The following is a 16048-nucleotide window of genomic DNA, read 5'->3' on the forward strand; positions in this document are numbered from 1 at the left end:
TTAGGCGACGGCACTGCCCTTGTGCCACTCACATTTGTTTACCCATACCACAAACGCCTGTAAGCAAGCACAGCCGGGACAGGTCAATGCGTCTAATCTCATGCTCGGAATTCCATTATGTATCTAGCCGTTGTCCGCAACAGAGCAACATGACTGTGCGTCAAATCCCCGACTTTTCTACTAACCTCTAAAATGCAACCCGTACCACTCATAAGCCCGCATAAGCCACGTTAAATGTACAACACACCGTTTTTGCGCCATCCCCTCAGACAAAGCCCATGAAATTCTCCCATGCCCCGAAAAAAAGAACAAGAAAATCATGCTTCTGGACATGCCGTGATATGATATCCACGCACAGGCCCCTACCCCCTGATCTCATTACTTTGCAGCAGGAGCGCCCTCGTCGCCGTTGGATGCGCCGTTGGAGCCAATCGCCTCATTGCTGATAATGCTCGAGGGAACAGCGTTGTCATCCTGGTACTTCTCCCAGTTGGCCAGGATGGCGCTGATGCGGGGCGAGTTCGTCAGGCGGTAGACGTCCTCGAAGTACTCCTTTGTGAGCGCGAACGGCTTCGCCGTCACGTTCGGGATGTACTTGCCAAGAAGCTTGGATGGATCGATGGTGGTCTTGTTGATCTTCTTGAGGAGGAAAGACCGGAACGGCTTCACACCGCTGCGCAGGAAGGTCGAATGAAAGGGCACATCGATGCCGCGGAGAGGGATCGTGGCGAACCCCCTCTGCAGATCCAGCGGCTTGGGCTTGGCCTCTGTCTGCTGCGCACAACCTTGGATGATCTGCTGAAGGCTCTCCTTGACATCCTCCACCTTCATCGTCTTCTTCATCTCCTCAATGTCGAGTTTCTGCTGCTTCAGGAAGTTGAGTACTCCCGTGAGCGTGTCCAGAGCCCGAAGGTCGCCGGCACAGACGTACTGCATGTTGGCAATGTTGTAGTTGACAATCTCCAGAAGCCAGCCGGTCTCCTCGGCAATGTTGCCAACCACAAAGCGGAGCGCCTCCTCATTGAATGTCCTAGAGATACGGCTAGGGTTGACGGCGCACATCGAGTAGTTGGAGCGGCCGCTGGCGTCCCTCTCCACGGCGACCTGCATGGTCAGGCCGCGGTAGAAGACAACCGAGACCAGACTCTCGATCGGCATGACGTCGGCCAGGGCTGCTAGCGCCGAGTATTCACCTAGTGAGTGGCCAGCAAAGGTGCTGTCTCGCGGCACGAGACCCTTCGCCTTCATGTCTTCGAAGCTGGCCTTCTCCATCAGCGTCAGGGCAGGCTGGGTGAATTGGGTCGCTGAGAGCAGGCCTGTTGGAGAGCGGTAGGTGTAAGACGACGTGGCCTCGTTGATGTCCTTGAAGATGCGCTCAGACTTGATGGAGCCGTCGGCAGCGACCGTCTCGAAAGTCATAGCCATGTAGTTGGCCCGGATGGCCTTGCCACGAGGACCACCAAAGTGGATTGTGAGCTCCTTGGGGTTGTTCTTCACAATGTTGGTAATAGCAAAGCCTGTGTGCGCGTTTGGTTAGCAAGGGGTCGCTGACAACGAACACCAAGATGCTCCCAGAAACTTACCATATGTGTCCATCAGGTACTTGTCGGCGCGGTCCCAGACTTCCTTCGCCACAGGACTGCTGTCGTACAAGTCCATCCCCATGCCCTGCTCCTGCGAGCCCTGGCCAGTGAAGACATATGCCGTAGCTGGCTGCTCAACTTCGGCCTCTCCAAGTAAAACCTTCTCCTCGTTCTCCTTGTTGAGGACCTCAACCTTGATGATCTTTCGGCCGGCCACCATGCCCACGTGCTGAAGCTTGACCTGCAGACCATCATTGGGGAGGACCATGCCGACGAGCGAGGCGTGGAAGCTACGCACGCGACCGACGTTGTTCTCTGCCGCCCACGTCTCGACCAGGCTCCGGACGGCCGCGCTCGAATACATGCCGTGGGTGATGGTGCCGGGAAGATTGGCGTAGTTGGCAAAGATGCGAGAGACGTGGATAGGGTTGTAGTCCCCTGAGACGCGGGCATACGTCTCGTTGGACGCGGGAGCACGAAGCTCCAGGGGAGTCTTGCCGCTCAGGGGAATCGGGTTCGCGAAGTTGATTGGCTGCTCAATCGACGCGCCGTTCCTCTCCAGGTAGTCAATCACAGGGTTGCCGTGCGAGGTTCCTGCCTCATACTCAACGCTCGCGACCTGCAGAGTCTCCTTGGTGGGCAGCTCAACCAGGACCTCGCCGCGAGTCAGGACGCTGCTGAAGACCGTCTTGTTCTTGTAGCGCACCAGCGACTGCAGACGGAAAGTGAGCGTCTGTCCAAGAAGCTCCATGTCGACGCCATCATCCAGCACGAACCACTCCTTGGACTTGAGGATGGCGACATCCTTGGACGTGGCCAGGTGGATCTGCATGGGTGTCTCGACCTTGCGCTGGAACGTGTTCTCGAAGTCGGTGTAGACTCCGCGGTAGAGGAACTGCGAAGTCACCTCCATGACGGCATGCTTGTCGCGGCTGATAGTGCCGCAAACCTCAACCATCTTGCCCGAGTCCTGGATGACGACTGCGTTGACTCTAGAAACCGTTGAAACCTCGTCTCCCTTCTTGAGCGGCTCGGCACCAGGCATCATGCGGAATTGGTTGGACAGGTGGACAAGGTTGAGAAGATCGCCGTCAATCTTGCGAGGGAAAATTGGCTTAGTGATAGCCTTCCATCCAAGGACAATGGCGAAGTCCATGGGGGCGTACATGATCTTGCCGGGACGATCAACAAAGGCTTCGCCCTTGTTTCCAACGGCATGGACAAAGTCGTTGATATCCTCGCTGGTCACAACAGCCTTTCCGCCATCGAAAGTGCCGTCCACGGCGGCATCAAGGTCGAGATTCTCGTTGCCGAACCATGCCCGCCAGTAGAACTCCTTGATGCGGTCGTTCCGATCCTCCATCACCTCGTGGATCGGGGCGTAGCCAGCCTCGGGCTTGTAGATGAAGCGCAGAGGCAGCGAGACGGGCTTGCCGAGCGCAGTGGTCTCCTTGATCATCTTGACCACGATCTCGCTTTCGCTAACCATGCTGACAACAAGGACATCGACGTAGTGGTTATGGCGGGGCTGCTCCCTGACAATGATCTCCGTCTTGGCCGGGTTCTTGGGATTGCGGATCTCGACAAACAGGCCCCGGACGGGAGCAAATATGCGCCTCATGGGGTTGCTGTAGTACTTGGTGCCCTGGACAAACACCTCCGACATGAGCAAGGCATGACGCCAGCATCGAGTAGGCCCAGCAAGAAGCGATAGCCAAGCATCGGTGTTCGGCATAGGGCTGGTGGGAGAGTTGGAGATGCGGTAGATGTTCTTCGTCTCGTCATAAGAGACAGTCAGGCCGTCAACATCGGTGATGATCTCAGGTTCAACGAGCTTGCCGCCAAAGTACTCGACCGAGGGAACAGACGTGGAATTATACAGGTCCTTGGTAAGACCATTGATGTGTCCCTCGTGAATGCCGTCCAGGATGCTCTTGATAGGCTCGTCCACGACCGTGGAGTAGCGCACGGCAGTGGGGCCTTGCAAGATACAAGTGCGCTCGACGTCCTGGTCCATGACGGCCTCAAGGTCCTCGGACTGCCACAGAGAATCCTTCTTGAAGTAGAACTCGAAGTCATCATCGAAGGCCGGGACGAAGACCACAGGCTTCTGGATCGGCCTCATGCACAGCTGCAAGAAGTGCTGGACGTCCTGGGCGTTGATGAGCTGAGTCTCGGCCTCGGGATAGTGTGCAAGGATGCGCTCCACAGTGGGGAATGGGTCCTGAAGATCAGAGTAGCTCTGGAGGAGCGATGGCTGGCCGGGGCTCGGGACAAATCGCTCCTCGACGCGGTGGATGAAGTCTCCCGTCAAGCGCATGAAGGTGATGTCGATCCAGCGAGACTCATGCTTGACATACATCAGCTCAACCATGCGACGGACAACCTCGCCATAGGTCATGTCCTCCAAGTCGACCGCCTGGCCGGCCTTGTTCTTGCCGAACCAAACCTTCTGGAAGTCCTTGTTGAGGTGCTCAATGATGTAGTCGCGGTTCTTCTTCAGCTCAGCGACACGCTTCTCCTTGGGGAGAGCGAAAATTTTCTGGTCCATCTCAGCCCAGAACCTGACACCGCGAGTCGCGAGCTTGTGGATGGGCTCGCCCATCTCGGACCGGACGGTGGTGACGCCGCCGGCGATGCCCTTGTATGTCTTCTCCCACTCATCGTCAGCGACGCCGGGTGCGTCAACAATGGCTTTCTTGGCAGCAGGAGCAGTGTGGGCCTCCTTGGAGACCATCATCCGGCTACCAAACAGGCAACCGTCGAAAGGCATGGGAGGGTAGCCGAACTTCTTGGACCACTCACCCGTGATGTAGGGGTAAGTGTCCTCGGCTCCACCGAAACCGCTGCCGGCAACGAGGATGAGGTTGTCGCACTTGCGAAGGCGGGTGTACATCTGGAGGATGGGCTGGTGGAAGTCCTCAAAAGAGTGGTGACCGCCACCACGACCGCCAGTCCACTGAAGCATGACTGGGAACGTCGGGTTGGCCTTGGCAATGTTGACGACGGCTTGGATGGCATCGGTCGAGCCGGGCTTGAACGAAATGTGCTTAAGTCCAAGAGTCTGGATGTACTCATTGGCGACCTCGATGGAGGGGACGCCGGCACCGATGGTGAGGCCCTCAATCGGGACGCCCTCGGCCCTCAAACGACCGAGAAGAGGGATCTGCCACTGCATGGCGCGAGGGTTGACGTAGATCAAGTTGACGCTGATGCCACGTCCCGCGGGAATGGCCTTCTCAATTTTGAGGATGGCCTCCTGCATCATCCGGGGCTCAAAGTAGCCACCGCCAGCAAGCTCGATGTGGTAACCGGCGTTCATGGTTGCGGCCACGAAATCCCAGGGGACGGTGCAGGGCGTCATACCGGCGACCATGACAGGTGGGAGGCCGAGCATTCTGCTCATCTTGGTGTCGACATAGGTGCGGCCGCTAGAAGTCTTGACGAGCTTGGGGCCGTATTCTTTGACCCAGTCGACGGCAAACTTGACAGCATGCTCCTCATCGCGATCGAACAGCTCGGGCTTGTAGCCCACCTCGGTGATGGTGCCAGCAACCGACCCGGCGAGAATGACGCGGACACCTGTACCATCCTTGTTACGGCTGGTAAGAATGCCCAGGCCCGAGATACCTCCGGGTCCGAAGTCCAGGACGTGAGTGGCACCAGGGAAGACAGTCGCCTGCTCCCAGTTCACCGTGTCGCGCGTGATCAGGCGGACCAGGGTCGGAACGATGTTGCCCTTGACTTCCTCGCGGATGTCCTTTCCGGTATGCGTGTCAAAAACCGGAATACCCAGGTTCTTAACATCAAGGTGTGTGTACTGCAGATCCTCGTCGATCATAGCAGTAGCATCTGCGAGGTACTTGCTGTGGAACGGCGCTGTGATGGGCAGGAACCGGTTGACGAACCGAACTTTGCGCTCGGTGAAAGGAATCCTGTTCTGATCCAGGCCAGTGGGTGCCCTGACCTTCCTGAGCTGAAGGTTGAGACCATACAGCGAAATAGGGGGTCCCGTGACCACCATATTGCGCGGGCTGTTGATTAGGGAGATGGAAATGTGGCGATCGGCCGGGAGGTACTCGTTCGTCTTGTCGATGTGCTTCTGGACCTCGGCCTGCGGCAGGTCGCGGATACTGAGCATGGGGGTGGGCATGCCCTCGCCATTGTCGAGCGAGTCCTGCAGCATCGACGGAGTCATCGAGGTGCGGGGGAAGGTCTGTTGGCTACGAGCACCGATCCAGAAGAGAATCGTCAGGGACGACTTGACAATCTCTCCCCAGTTCTCCCACGAGCTCGCCGCGGCCGTCGCCGCAGCCAGGACGATACCTTGCGAGTGGCCAGTGGCACCGCTCAGCCGCTCGCGGAGCAGTCCAGGGTGGATGCCCAGAACCCTGCAAGTGACCTCGTAGTGGGCCAGCTGCACGAGACCGATCAGGGGAAAGCTGACCGGGGCTGAAATCAAGTAGTCGACGTCAGGCGTAGTGTCCGGGTGTTGCAGCCAAGTCATAACATCCAAGCCCTTGGAGAAAAGCTTCTCGGCGCTCGGATGGCTTGAGAGGTTGCGTAGCAGCTCCGCCGATGAGGTGATGAGCTCGCCAACAAAGACTGGGTAGGTGGTGTTGAGCTCCCGAAGCTCTTCGAAATACTCCTCGATGTTGCCTTGGCCACCGAAGATGGTGTAGAGCTTGGCAGTGCCGTCCGCAGACGCCCTGAACAGAGCCGATGGGTGAGGCTTGATGGCCCTGTTGAGCACGTACCGCGCCGCAAAGTAGCTGCGGATGACAACAAGCTTTTTGGCATCGATGCCGGGCAGCGTAGCCACCAGAGCGTGGACCTCGTTTCCACGGAGGTAGACGCGCTCGAATTCATTAAGAACGAGCTTCAACACCTCCTCGTAGGAGCCCTGTGCATCGTCCTCACCCTCCTCGACCTCGCGGGCAACAAAGCCCATGTACCTGGCAACCAGCTCGGGGACAGACGAAGGCTCGTCATCTTGGGCAAGCTCATCTGTCGGAGCGGGCAAGCTCGTGCTGAAGCGGTCTTTCAACTGCGATGCGTGGAAATGGAGGTTGGTGGGTATTAAGAAAGACGTCTCGAGAGAGCCGTGGGCGATGGTCAGAGGTCGCAGAGAAGACGAGGATCGCGGGGTGGTAGCCCCGGTCTGGGCACCCGTTCCCGTGCCGTACATGGTGGGCGGGCTTGAGCAGCGGAGGGTATCTAAAAGGGACTGCGGAGGTCGTGTCAGGGTCGAGTTGTTGACGGTGCCGGGGTGCACACAGAGTTAAATGCACTTGGGACAAGTTTGGACTGGAAACTTACTGGAAATGCAGTCCCAGTGGACTCAGTCAAGAGCAGGGACAAGTCGAATCTAGCGGTCTATGCGGTCTAGAAAGGCAACGGCGAAGGCGGTGTCGACAGCAGCGAAAAGAGTGTATCGCGGGGTGCCGTCAAGGGTGTGGTGTGGTGGGATTGGAGCGTGGTAATGTGGAGCGAGCGTCTTAGACCGGCGCCGCTGGACAGTGGTGACCCCTTAGTGACGGGAAGGGGGAGGGACTTGGATGGCAGCAAAAGGAAGGTGTCTCGTGGAAAGAAGAAGACGGGCTGGCTGGTGGTTTTCCTGTTTATCACCAAGCACTCGACCGAACCTTTGGCTCAAGAAATGCAGGGATTCAAGAGGTTGGTGGTTCCGCCGCCGTCCAATGTCTTCCCGCTCAACAGGAAATGGCTGCTGGCATCGGGCCGGCCGTCCAATGTCAATTGTTGCCTCTCGCCAAAAATTTTGTCTCTTTGTTGGGGAAGGCCTACGTAGCATCTCCCTGTCCCGACCCCTGCTCGCGCTGCACGACGCACAGCAAGGGCATCCGGCAAGTCCCTGGCCCCACCATGGCCCAGGAAACGAAAAGCCGGCCAAGCGTCAACGGGCCCGCCCTGGTGTCTCCACCAGAATGGTGGCGACAGGTGGGATGTTGGATTGGGCAGAGGTACCAGTACAAACGGTCTAGGCGCACAACAGCCTTGCGCCATCAAGTACGGCACGTTCGTGGGCGCAGGGAGAGAATCCCTGAAGCTTCGATCAGGAGTATTCTAGCGACCGATAAGGAATGTTGGGGTTCCCATCGCCGACAGGCCTTGGGTGTACGACATCCTTGATTTCGTCAGTCAACGGCGCGGCGGCGTTCTCTCAGCCCCTGTGCGGGCAGTCAAGATGTGACCAAGGCGGAAGGCGCCGGGATGGAGACTGTCCACCGTCCACGAGCTGCTCAGTCGACGCGGTCTGCGTACATGCACCTCGCACGCAAGCTGCTAGACTGGGCCAGGCAGGGACTTGGTCTCTTCCCTGCAGCGTCGACGGGCATGTATGCAAGAACCTGCCTGTCTAGATGACCCTCCTAGGTGGAAGGCTAGAGCAGGGGAAGCGACAACCAGACTTTAGTCAGCCACCATCACGCAGGGACGGAGGCACTTTCTAATAAGCCAAAGACGCGGCTCCTGGCAGCAGCATGGTCGAGAAAAGATGGCATATCCAGCCTGCCTCATAAGCACTCAAACCGGACCTACCTGAGGACATTACCACATGCCCACTAGGTAGCCCGTGGGTGGAAGCAAGTGGTCCCCTGGAGGAAATCAGATGGCAAGCATGTAATCATGGTTGTGAACATGGCTGCATCAGCATCAGAGGAAGAAGGCGCTTGACCGGGTAAGCTCTAACAGCCACAACATTGATATCTCGGATGGTAATGCACATGCACACACTGTTCTAGGGGTTCACTAAGAGCCACGCCCGGCCGAATGGATGGAAGGTATGACGGAATGCTGAGCTATAGCCGAGCCGATAATCTCTTGGGCCGTTCGGCCGAGGGTTGCTAACAAGATATCGCCGACGTAAAGACGGATATGGTTGCGGCCAAAACCAAGCTGTGACCCTATCACCAGTTTTGATATCCCAACGGATCGTCGCTCGATTTTTAGCCTCGACGAACGGGCCGTGCGTCTCTAGCTTGCCACGCTACGTGAGCTAATCTAGCGAGTCCAACCGAGTCTAAGCTCGAAGCCAATTGCTGCGTTTCTTCTTGACTCGCAGGCCAGCGCTCGATCCGTCATCCAGTCGTGTTTCCTCGTCTTGTTTCTCCAATTCGACTTTGCGGGGTACCAGTACCTGGACTGGTCGCGCCTAGCCTATTCCGGCTTAGCGCATTCTGTTTGGTTGAGGTGCGGCCCAGCTTGGGGCGTGCAGCCGGTGTCCCTTTGGGGCGTTGCTGCCGCCCAATTTCCAGTTCAACAAACAGATGGAGAAAAAAAAAGTGAGCGGCGATGCTGCCCCAAAATTCGCCGTCGCCAGTGCTGCTTCCCGCGAGAGTATAGAGATAGACGAGCTCTGCTGTCCTTTCCTGCCTTCATCTGCTCTGTTTAGAATCCCCGTGTTCCCGCCACGGTCCGTTGTAGTGGGACAACTTTCATCCATCTTCCGTCCATACAAACCATCAGGGTGACGCTGCTCCACACATCGCCATCCCCTCCATGCATTTCGTCCTCGTTCAGAGGTCCCCTCACTTCTAGACCCCTTTCCCCCACCGACAAAGACCAGACTCAGGTCAATCAACCCTCGCTCCTGTCACGACCAGACTGGGCTTTTGAATGCTAGAATCGAACAAATAGACGATACCCGGAGCGTCACTCCCGCTGGCTGCCCTCACCTCCTCCTCTCCCTCACCGCCCGCTCCTCGAGAGACCCTCTGCCCAAGATGCGTCCCGAAATCGAGCAGGAGCTTGCTCACACGCTGCTCGTCGAGCTGCTTGCCTACCAGTTCGCCTCTCCCGTGAGGTGGATTGAAACACAAGATGTCTTCCTCGCCGAGAAGACCGCAGAACGTATTGTCGAGATTGGACCGGCAGACACGCTAGGCGTTATGGCCAGGAGGACGCTCGCCTCCAAGTATGAGGTGTTCGACGCCGCCAAGTCGCTTCAGCGCCAGATTCTGTGCTACAACAAGGACGCCAAGGAGATTTACTACGATGTTGACCCCATCGAGGAGGAGCCCGAGCCCACTCCGGCAAGCTCCAGCAGCGCGGCCGCTCCCACTGCTGCCAGTTCCGCCGCCCCTGTTGCGGCCGCCGCTCCGGCTCCGAGCGCAGGTCCCGCTGCACAGGTCCCTGACGCACCTGTCCAGGCCGTCGAGATTGTCCGTGCCCTGATTGCACAGAAGCTGAAGAAGCCGTTCCTGGAGGTTCCCCTCAGTAAGGCCATCAAGGACCTTGTCGGTGGTAAGTCTGCAACACCTCAAATCTCTCCCATCTCTCGAGACTCTAGCATTGTCTCTAACTTGAATGTTTCGCACACAGGGAAATCCACCCTCCAGAACGAGATTCTTGGCGACCTAGGTAAAGAGTTCGGCACAACACCAGAGAAGCCCGAGGACACCCCGCTGGATGAGCTTGGTGCCGCGATGCAGGTTACTTTTGACGGCAACCTTGGCAAGCAGTCACAGGCTCTCATTGCCCGTTTGATATCTTCTAAGATGCCCGGTGGTTTCAACATCACGGCCGCCAGGAAATACCTGGAGACACGTTGGGGCCTGGCCTCGGGAAGACAAGATGGCGTTTTGCTTCTCGGAATCACGATGGAGCCTCCCGCTCGTCTCGGCTCCGAGGGCGACGCCAAGTCTTTCCTGGACGACGTTACTCAAAAGTACGCGTCCAACGCCGGCGTCAGTCTGTCCACAGCTGCTGCTGCTGGACCTGCGGCTGGCGGCGGCGGCGGCATGATGATGGACCCCGCCGCCATCGACGCCCTGACCAAGGACCAGAGGGCGCTGTTCAAACAGCAGCTTGAGCTTCTTGCCAGGTACCTGAAAATGGATCTGCGGGCCGGCGACAAGGCCTTCCAAGCCTCGCAAGAGTCCTCCAAGATTCTCCAGGGTCAGCTGGATCTTTGGATGGCAGAGCACGGCGACTTCTACGCCGCCGGCATCGAGCCCGTTTTCAGCCCCCTGAAGGCCCGCGTCTACGACTCCTACTGGAATTGGGTGCGTCAGGATGCCCTGAGCATGTACTATGACATCCTTTTCGGCAGGCTCAAGGCTGTTGATCGTGAGATCGTAAGCCGCTGTATCGCCATCATGAACCGGTCCAACCCCACGCTCCTGGAGTTCATGCAGTACCACATCGACAACTGCCCCACCGACCGCGGAGAAACTTACCAGCTTGCCAAGGAGCTTAGCACCATGCTGATCGACAACTGCAGGGACGTCCTGGATGTCTCGCCCGTGTACAAGGACGTGGCTGTACCTACTGGCCCGAAGACCACTGTCGACAGCCGCGGCAACCTTGTCTACGAGGAAGTCCCCCGAGCCAGCTGCCGCAAGCTCGAGCATTACGTCCAGCAGATGGCCGACGGCGGCAAGATTTCTGAGTACGGCAACCGCACCAAGGTCCAGAACGATCTGGGTCGCATCTACAAGCTCATCAAGCAACAGCACACATTGTCCAAGACGTCCCAACTTGAGATCAAGTCGCTGTACAGCGATGTCATTCGCTCTCTGGGGATGAATGAGAGCCAGATCATCCCCAAGGATGGCGGCAAGGGCCTGGGTGGCAAGCGGACTAGTGTGAAGCCTGGCCACAACAAGGGCAAGGTTGAGACAATCCCCTTCCTGCACCTGCGCCGCAAGACGATGCATGGGTGGGACTACAGCAAGAAGCTCACAGGCACGTACCTTGACTGCCTCGAGCAGGCTGCCAAGTCGGGGGTCACCTACGCTGGCAAGTACGCTCTCATGACTGGTGCTGGCGCCGGTTCCATTGGCGCTGAGGTCCTGCAGGGTCTCATCGCTGGTGGCGCCCATGTTGTTGTCACAACCAGCCGCTTCTCCCGTGAGGTCACGGAGTACTACCAAGCCATGTACGCTAGGTATGGCTCTCGCGGTTCACAGCTTGTAGTAGTGCCGTTCAACCAGGGCAGCAAGCAGGATGTCGAGGCTCTTGTTGATTACATCTACGACACAAAGAACGGTCTCGGCTGGGATCTGGACTTCGTTGTCCCTTTCGCAGCCATCTCCGAGACCGGCCGCCAGATCGACGGCATCGATTCCAAGTCTGAGCTGGCCCACCGCATCATGCTGACCAACCTCCTGCGGCTGCTTGGCTCTGTCAAGACCCAGAAGGCTACCCGCGGCTTCGAGACCCGTCCTGCCCAAGTCATCTTGCCTCTTTCCCCGAACCATGGCACCTTCGGCAGCGACGGCTTGTACTCTGAGTCCAAGCTCGCGCTCGAGACCCTCTTCAACCGCTGGCACGCCGAGGACTGGAGCAGCTACCTCACCATCTGCGGAGCCATCATCGGATGGACCCGTGGAACTGGTCTCATGTCTGGCAACAACGTCGTCGCAGAGGGTGTTGAAGCCTTCGGTGTGCGCACATTCTCACAGCAGGAGATGGCGTTCAACCTCCTCGGTCTCATGTCGCCAGATATCGTCGATCTGTGCCAGAGCGAGCCGGTGTTTGCCGACCTCAACGGCGGTCTTCAGTTCATTCCCGACCTGAACACCGTCATGACCAAGCTGCGCAAGGACGTTATGGAGACCAGTGAGATCCGCAAGGCTGTGACCAAGGAGACTGCCATTGAGGACAAGATCGTAAACGGCGCAAACTCGGAGAATCTTTACAAGAAGAAGGTTGTCGAGCCACGTGCCAACATCAAGTACGACTTTCCTCACATCCCCGAGTGGGAGAAGGAGGTTGCCCCTCTCAACGACAGGCTCAAGGGCATGGTGGACCTGGAGAAGGTGGTCGTCGTCACTGGCTTTGCTGAAGTCGGCCCCTGGGGTAACTCGCGCACTCGATGGGAGATGGAGGCTTACGGCGAGTTCTCCCTTGAGGGCTGCATCGAGATGGCCTGGATCATGGGCCTCATCAAGAATCACAACGGTTTCATCAAGGGCCGGCCGTACTCGGGCTGGGTCGACGGCAAGTCTGGTGAGCCTGTCGATGACAAGGACATCAAGTCCAAGTACGAGAAGTTCATCCTGGAGCACTCGGGCATCCGTCTCATCGAGCCCGAGCTGTTCGGTGGATACGATCCCAACAAGAAGCAACTGCTTCACGAGGTCGTCATCGAGGAAGACCTCGAGCCTTTCGAGGCATCCAAGGACACGGCCGAGGAGTTCAAGCGCGAGCATGGCGACAAGGTCGAGATTTTCGAGATCCCCGACTCGGACCAGTACACCGTCCGCCTCAAGAAGGGTGCCGGCCTTTGGATTCCCAAAGCACTCCGGTTCGACAGGTTGGTGGCCGGCCAAATCCCCACGGGCTGGGACGCCAAGCGGTATGGCGTGCCCGACGACATCATCTCCCAGGTCGACCCAGTGGCTCTCTTTGTTCTTGTCTCAACTGTCGAGGCCCTTCTCTCGGCAGGTATCACGGACCCGTACGAGTTCTACAAGTACGTCCACGTATCTGAGGTCGGCAACTGCGTCGGTTCTGGGATGGGTGGCGCTGCTGCTCTTCGGGGCATGCATCGTGACCGATTCTTGGACAAGCCTCTCCAGAACGACATTCTCCAGGAGTCTTTCATCAACACCATGGCCGCCTGGGTCAACATGCTTCTGCTCTCGTCCTCGGGCCCCATCAAGACCCCCGTGGGCGCTTGCGCGACCGCCGTCGAGTCGGTGGACATTGGCTACGAGACCATCATGGAGGGCAAGGCCCGTGTCTGCTTCGTCGGTGGTTTCGATGATTTTGGCGAGGAAGGCTCGTACGAGTTTGCCAACATGAAGGCCACAAGCAACGCGGTGGATGAGTTTGAACACGGCCGCACCCCCAAGGAGATGTCACGCCCGACGACGACGACCCGAAACGGCTTCATGGAGTCGCAGGGCTGTGGTGTTCAGGTCATCATGACTGCTAAGCTTGCCCTCGACATGGGCGTTCCGATCTACGGCATTCTGGCCCTCACTACGACGGCATCCGACAAGATTGGCCGCTCCGTGCCGGCCCCCGGCCAAGGCGTCCTGACCACTGCCAAGGAAAATGCCAGCAAGTTCCCTTCACCTCTGCTCGATATCAACTACCGTCGCCGGCAGATCCAGATCCGCAAGCGACAGGTCGCAAACTGGAAGGAGTCGGAGCTTGACTTCCTTTCAGAGGAGGTTGCAGCCATGCGGAGCACCGACCAGGCCTTCGACGAGAAGGAATATGTCTCGGAGCGCACGCATCACATTGAGAAGGAGGCTGCCAGGCAGGAGAAGGAGGTTCTGCGCAGCCTCGGAAACCACTTCTGGAAGAGTGATCCCAGCATTGCTCCTCTCCGCGGTGCCCTGGCAACATGGGGTCTGACGATTGATGACCTTGACGTCGCCTCGTTCCACGGCACGTCGACCAAGGCCAACGACAAGAACGAGTCGTCGGTCATTTGCCAGCAGCTTGCCCACCTCGGTCGCAAGAAGGGCAATGCGGTCCTCGGTATCTTCCAGAAGTACCTCACTGGTCACCCCAAGGGTGCTGCTGGTGCTTGGATGATGAACGGTTGTCTGCAGGTGCTCAACACCGGTCTGGTTCCTGGCAACCGCAACGCGGACAACGTGGACCAGGTGATGGAGCAGTTTGACTACATCGTCTATCCCAGCCGCAGCCTGCAGACGGACGGCATCAAGGCATTCTCGGTCACGTCTTTCGGTTTCGGCCAGAAGGGTGCTCAGGCGATCGGTGTGCACCCCAAGTACCTCTTCGCCACCCTGGACAAGGCCCAGTACGACGAATACCGCGTCAAGGTCGAGGCCAGGCAGAAGAAGGCCTACCGCTTCTTCCACAGCGGCATGATCAATCACTCTCTATTCGTGGCCAAGGACAAGTCTCCATACACGGACGAGCAGCTGAGCCAGGTGCTCCTCAATCCGGATGCCAGGGTCAAGGAGAACAAGAAGACGGGCCAGCTCACCTTCCCGAGCGACTTCATGAAGCAGACATCGGCTGAGAAGCCCCAGTCCAAGAGCACGATCGAGATGGTGGAGGCCCTCGCGGCGCAGGTCCAGAGCAAGACCAACAGGGTCGGAGTTGACTTTGAGGACATTGAGGGTATCAACATCGACAATGATACTTTTGTGGAACGCAACTTCACTGCTCAGGAGATCGAGTACTGCAGGCGCAGTGCGAACCCTCGGGCGGCATTCGCCGGACGGTGGTCTGCCAAGGAGGCCGTCTTCAAGTCGCTGGGGGTTGAAAGCAAGGGTGCAGGCGCTCCGCTCAAGGATATTGAGATTGTGAGGAACAGCTACGGTGCCCCCACTGTACTGGTGAGTTGATGACGCACACATCCCATTTTGCTTCTCGTTATCCCATTCTCTAGCAACAGTTGCTAACTACGCATGTTACAGCTTCACGGTGATGCTGCCAAGGCTGCTCAGAACGCCAAGGTTAAGGATGTCAGCGTCTCCATCTCGCACACTGATACCCAGGCTGTCGCCATTGCGGTGTCGTCTGTCGTCAGCGCCTAAGCTAGTGTCCTTTTTGCTGGTTCTCACGATTTTCAGCTGTAAAATTATTTGGTCTGTCACGCATGATTTAGGCGATAGGCCCTAAGCTAGAGTAGAAAAAGGCTCAGTTGGCGTTGCGGTGGTTGTCATGTTTACCTCGGCCTTTCGTAATGGGTTTAATTTGCTGGAGCATGCTACTTGCTGTTATTCATGTCCCACGACAGCATTTCCGGGGCGACTCATACCAAGGATGACAAGGAGGAGCATAGGAAGCAAGGACATGATTTATAGACTAATCGGAATAGAGACTTGGGAATGAAGTGAGGTAACATGGTACAAGATAGTGAGAACAAGAAAGAGCATGTTGTTGCTCCAGTGAGTCCTTTCATTCTCGCCCCATAGCTCAAGGCGCGAACGGAGAGAGCGTTTACCTTGGTGCTATGGTAGGACCCTCGTTTGTCGTCGGCGTTGAAGCCAGGATCATGAAGCCCCCACGCCCGCACTCGATAATCACGGAGAGGTTTTTCTTTGGTGGCATGGTTCATGTGGCAACCATGATACGAATACTATACGATGAGAGCAATGCGACACCTTCAAAAACGGCGCGGATCTAAAGTGCGCCCTTCTCACTCTCACCACCCACGCTTGGGCGATAGCTCGTGGCATGATGACTGCAGGCCGAGTCCAGGCCGAGACGGATCGAGATTGAACAAGACGCCGTCGAGGTTTCGTGTGGGCTGATTGCGGCCTACCCCTCAGATGGCTCGGGTAGAGGGGATGAAGATGGTTGGCTGATTGCGTCCAGTCTCGCCTTCCCTCCTCCTCCCCAAAAGCGGCAAAAAGCACCATTTTTGGACGGCATCCCACCACCACTGCTCCGGCGTCGAACCGTCCAATCCAATCCAATCCGACTGCGACATTTTCTTTTCCCTCTCCTGCAGAGGGAAACAAACCCGGCAATCCTGAAGTCGTGGGGAGGGGAGGGAGGGTAGGAGCAGA

At 57.6% G+C, this 16048-nt stretch overlaps 2 protein-coding genes across 2 annotated transcripts; one reads left to right on the forward strand and one right to left on the reverse strand.

Annotated features, from left to right (window-relative positions):
• Positions 1–90: 90 nt before the first annotated feature.
• Positions 91–7340, reverse strand: GGTG_03039 (fatty acid synthase beta subunit dehydratase). Its single transcript, XM_009220817.1, has 3 exons — positions 6903–7340; positions 1584–6810; positions 91–1517 (listed from the first exon to the last, which is right to left on the reverse strand). Exons 2-3 carry the CDS (start codon positions 6769–6771, stop codon positions 379–381), a joined length of 6327 nt encoding a protein of 2108 aa, XP_009219081.1. The 5' UTR covers positions 6772–6810; positions 6903–7340; the 3' UTR covers positions 91–378.
• A 1532-nt stretch (positions 7341–8872) lies between these two features.
• GGTG_03040 (fatty acid synthase subunit alpha) lies at positions 8873–15448 on the forward strand. The gene is made up of 3 exons (XM_009220818.1): positions 8873–9845; positions 9924–14869; positions 14951–15448. Exons 1-3 carry the CDS (start codon positions 9326–9328, stop codon positions 15068–15070), a joined length of 5586 nt encoding a protein of 1861 aa, XP_009219082.1. The 5' UTR covers positions 8873–9325; the 3' UTR covers positions 15071–15448.
• The last annotated feature ends 600 nt before the right edge of the window (positions 15449–16048 follow it).

This window comes from Gaeumannomyces tritici (assembly GCF_000145635.1).
Source record: "Gaeumannomyces tritici R3-111a-1 unplaced genomic scaffold supercont2.2, whole genome shotgun sequence".
NCBI lineage: Eukaryota > Fungi > Ascomycota > Sordariomycetes > Magnaporthales > Magnaporthaceae > Gaeumannomyces > Gaeumannomyces tritici.

What these genes read in the sequence shown, in the direction of transcription:
- GGTG_03039 (XM_009220817.1), bottom strand. Translation starts at nt 6,771, where the DNA reads ATGTACGGCACGGGAACGGGTGCCCAGACCGGGGCTACCACCCCGCGA. An exon ending in GTACCTGATGGACACATATG is followed by an intron (nt 1,518 to 1,583) that starts GTAAGTTTCTGG and finishes ACGCGCACACAG; the next exon opens with GCTTTGCTATTACCAACATT.
- GGTG_03040 (XM_009220818.1), top strand. Translation starts at nt 9,326, where the DNA reads ATGCGTCCCGAAATCGAGCAGGAGCTTGCTCACACGCTGCTCGTCGAG. An exon ending in CATCAAGGACCTTGTCGGTG is followed by an intron (nt 9,846 to 9,923) that starts GTAAGTCTGCAA and finishes TTTCGCACACAG; the next exon opens with GGAAATCCACCCTCCAGAAC. An exon ending in ACGGTGCCCCCACTGTACTG is followed by an intron (nt 14,870 to 14,950) that starts GTGAGTTGATGA and finishes CGCATGTTACAG; the next exon opens with CTTCACGGTGATGCTGCCAA.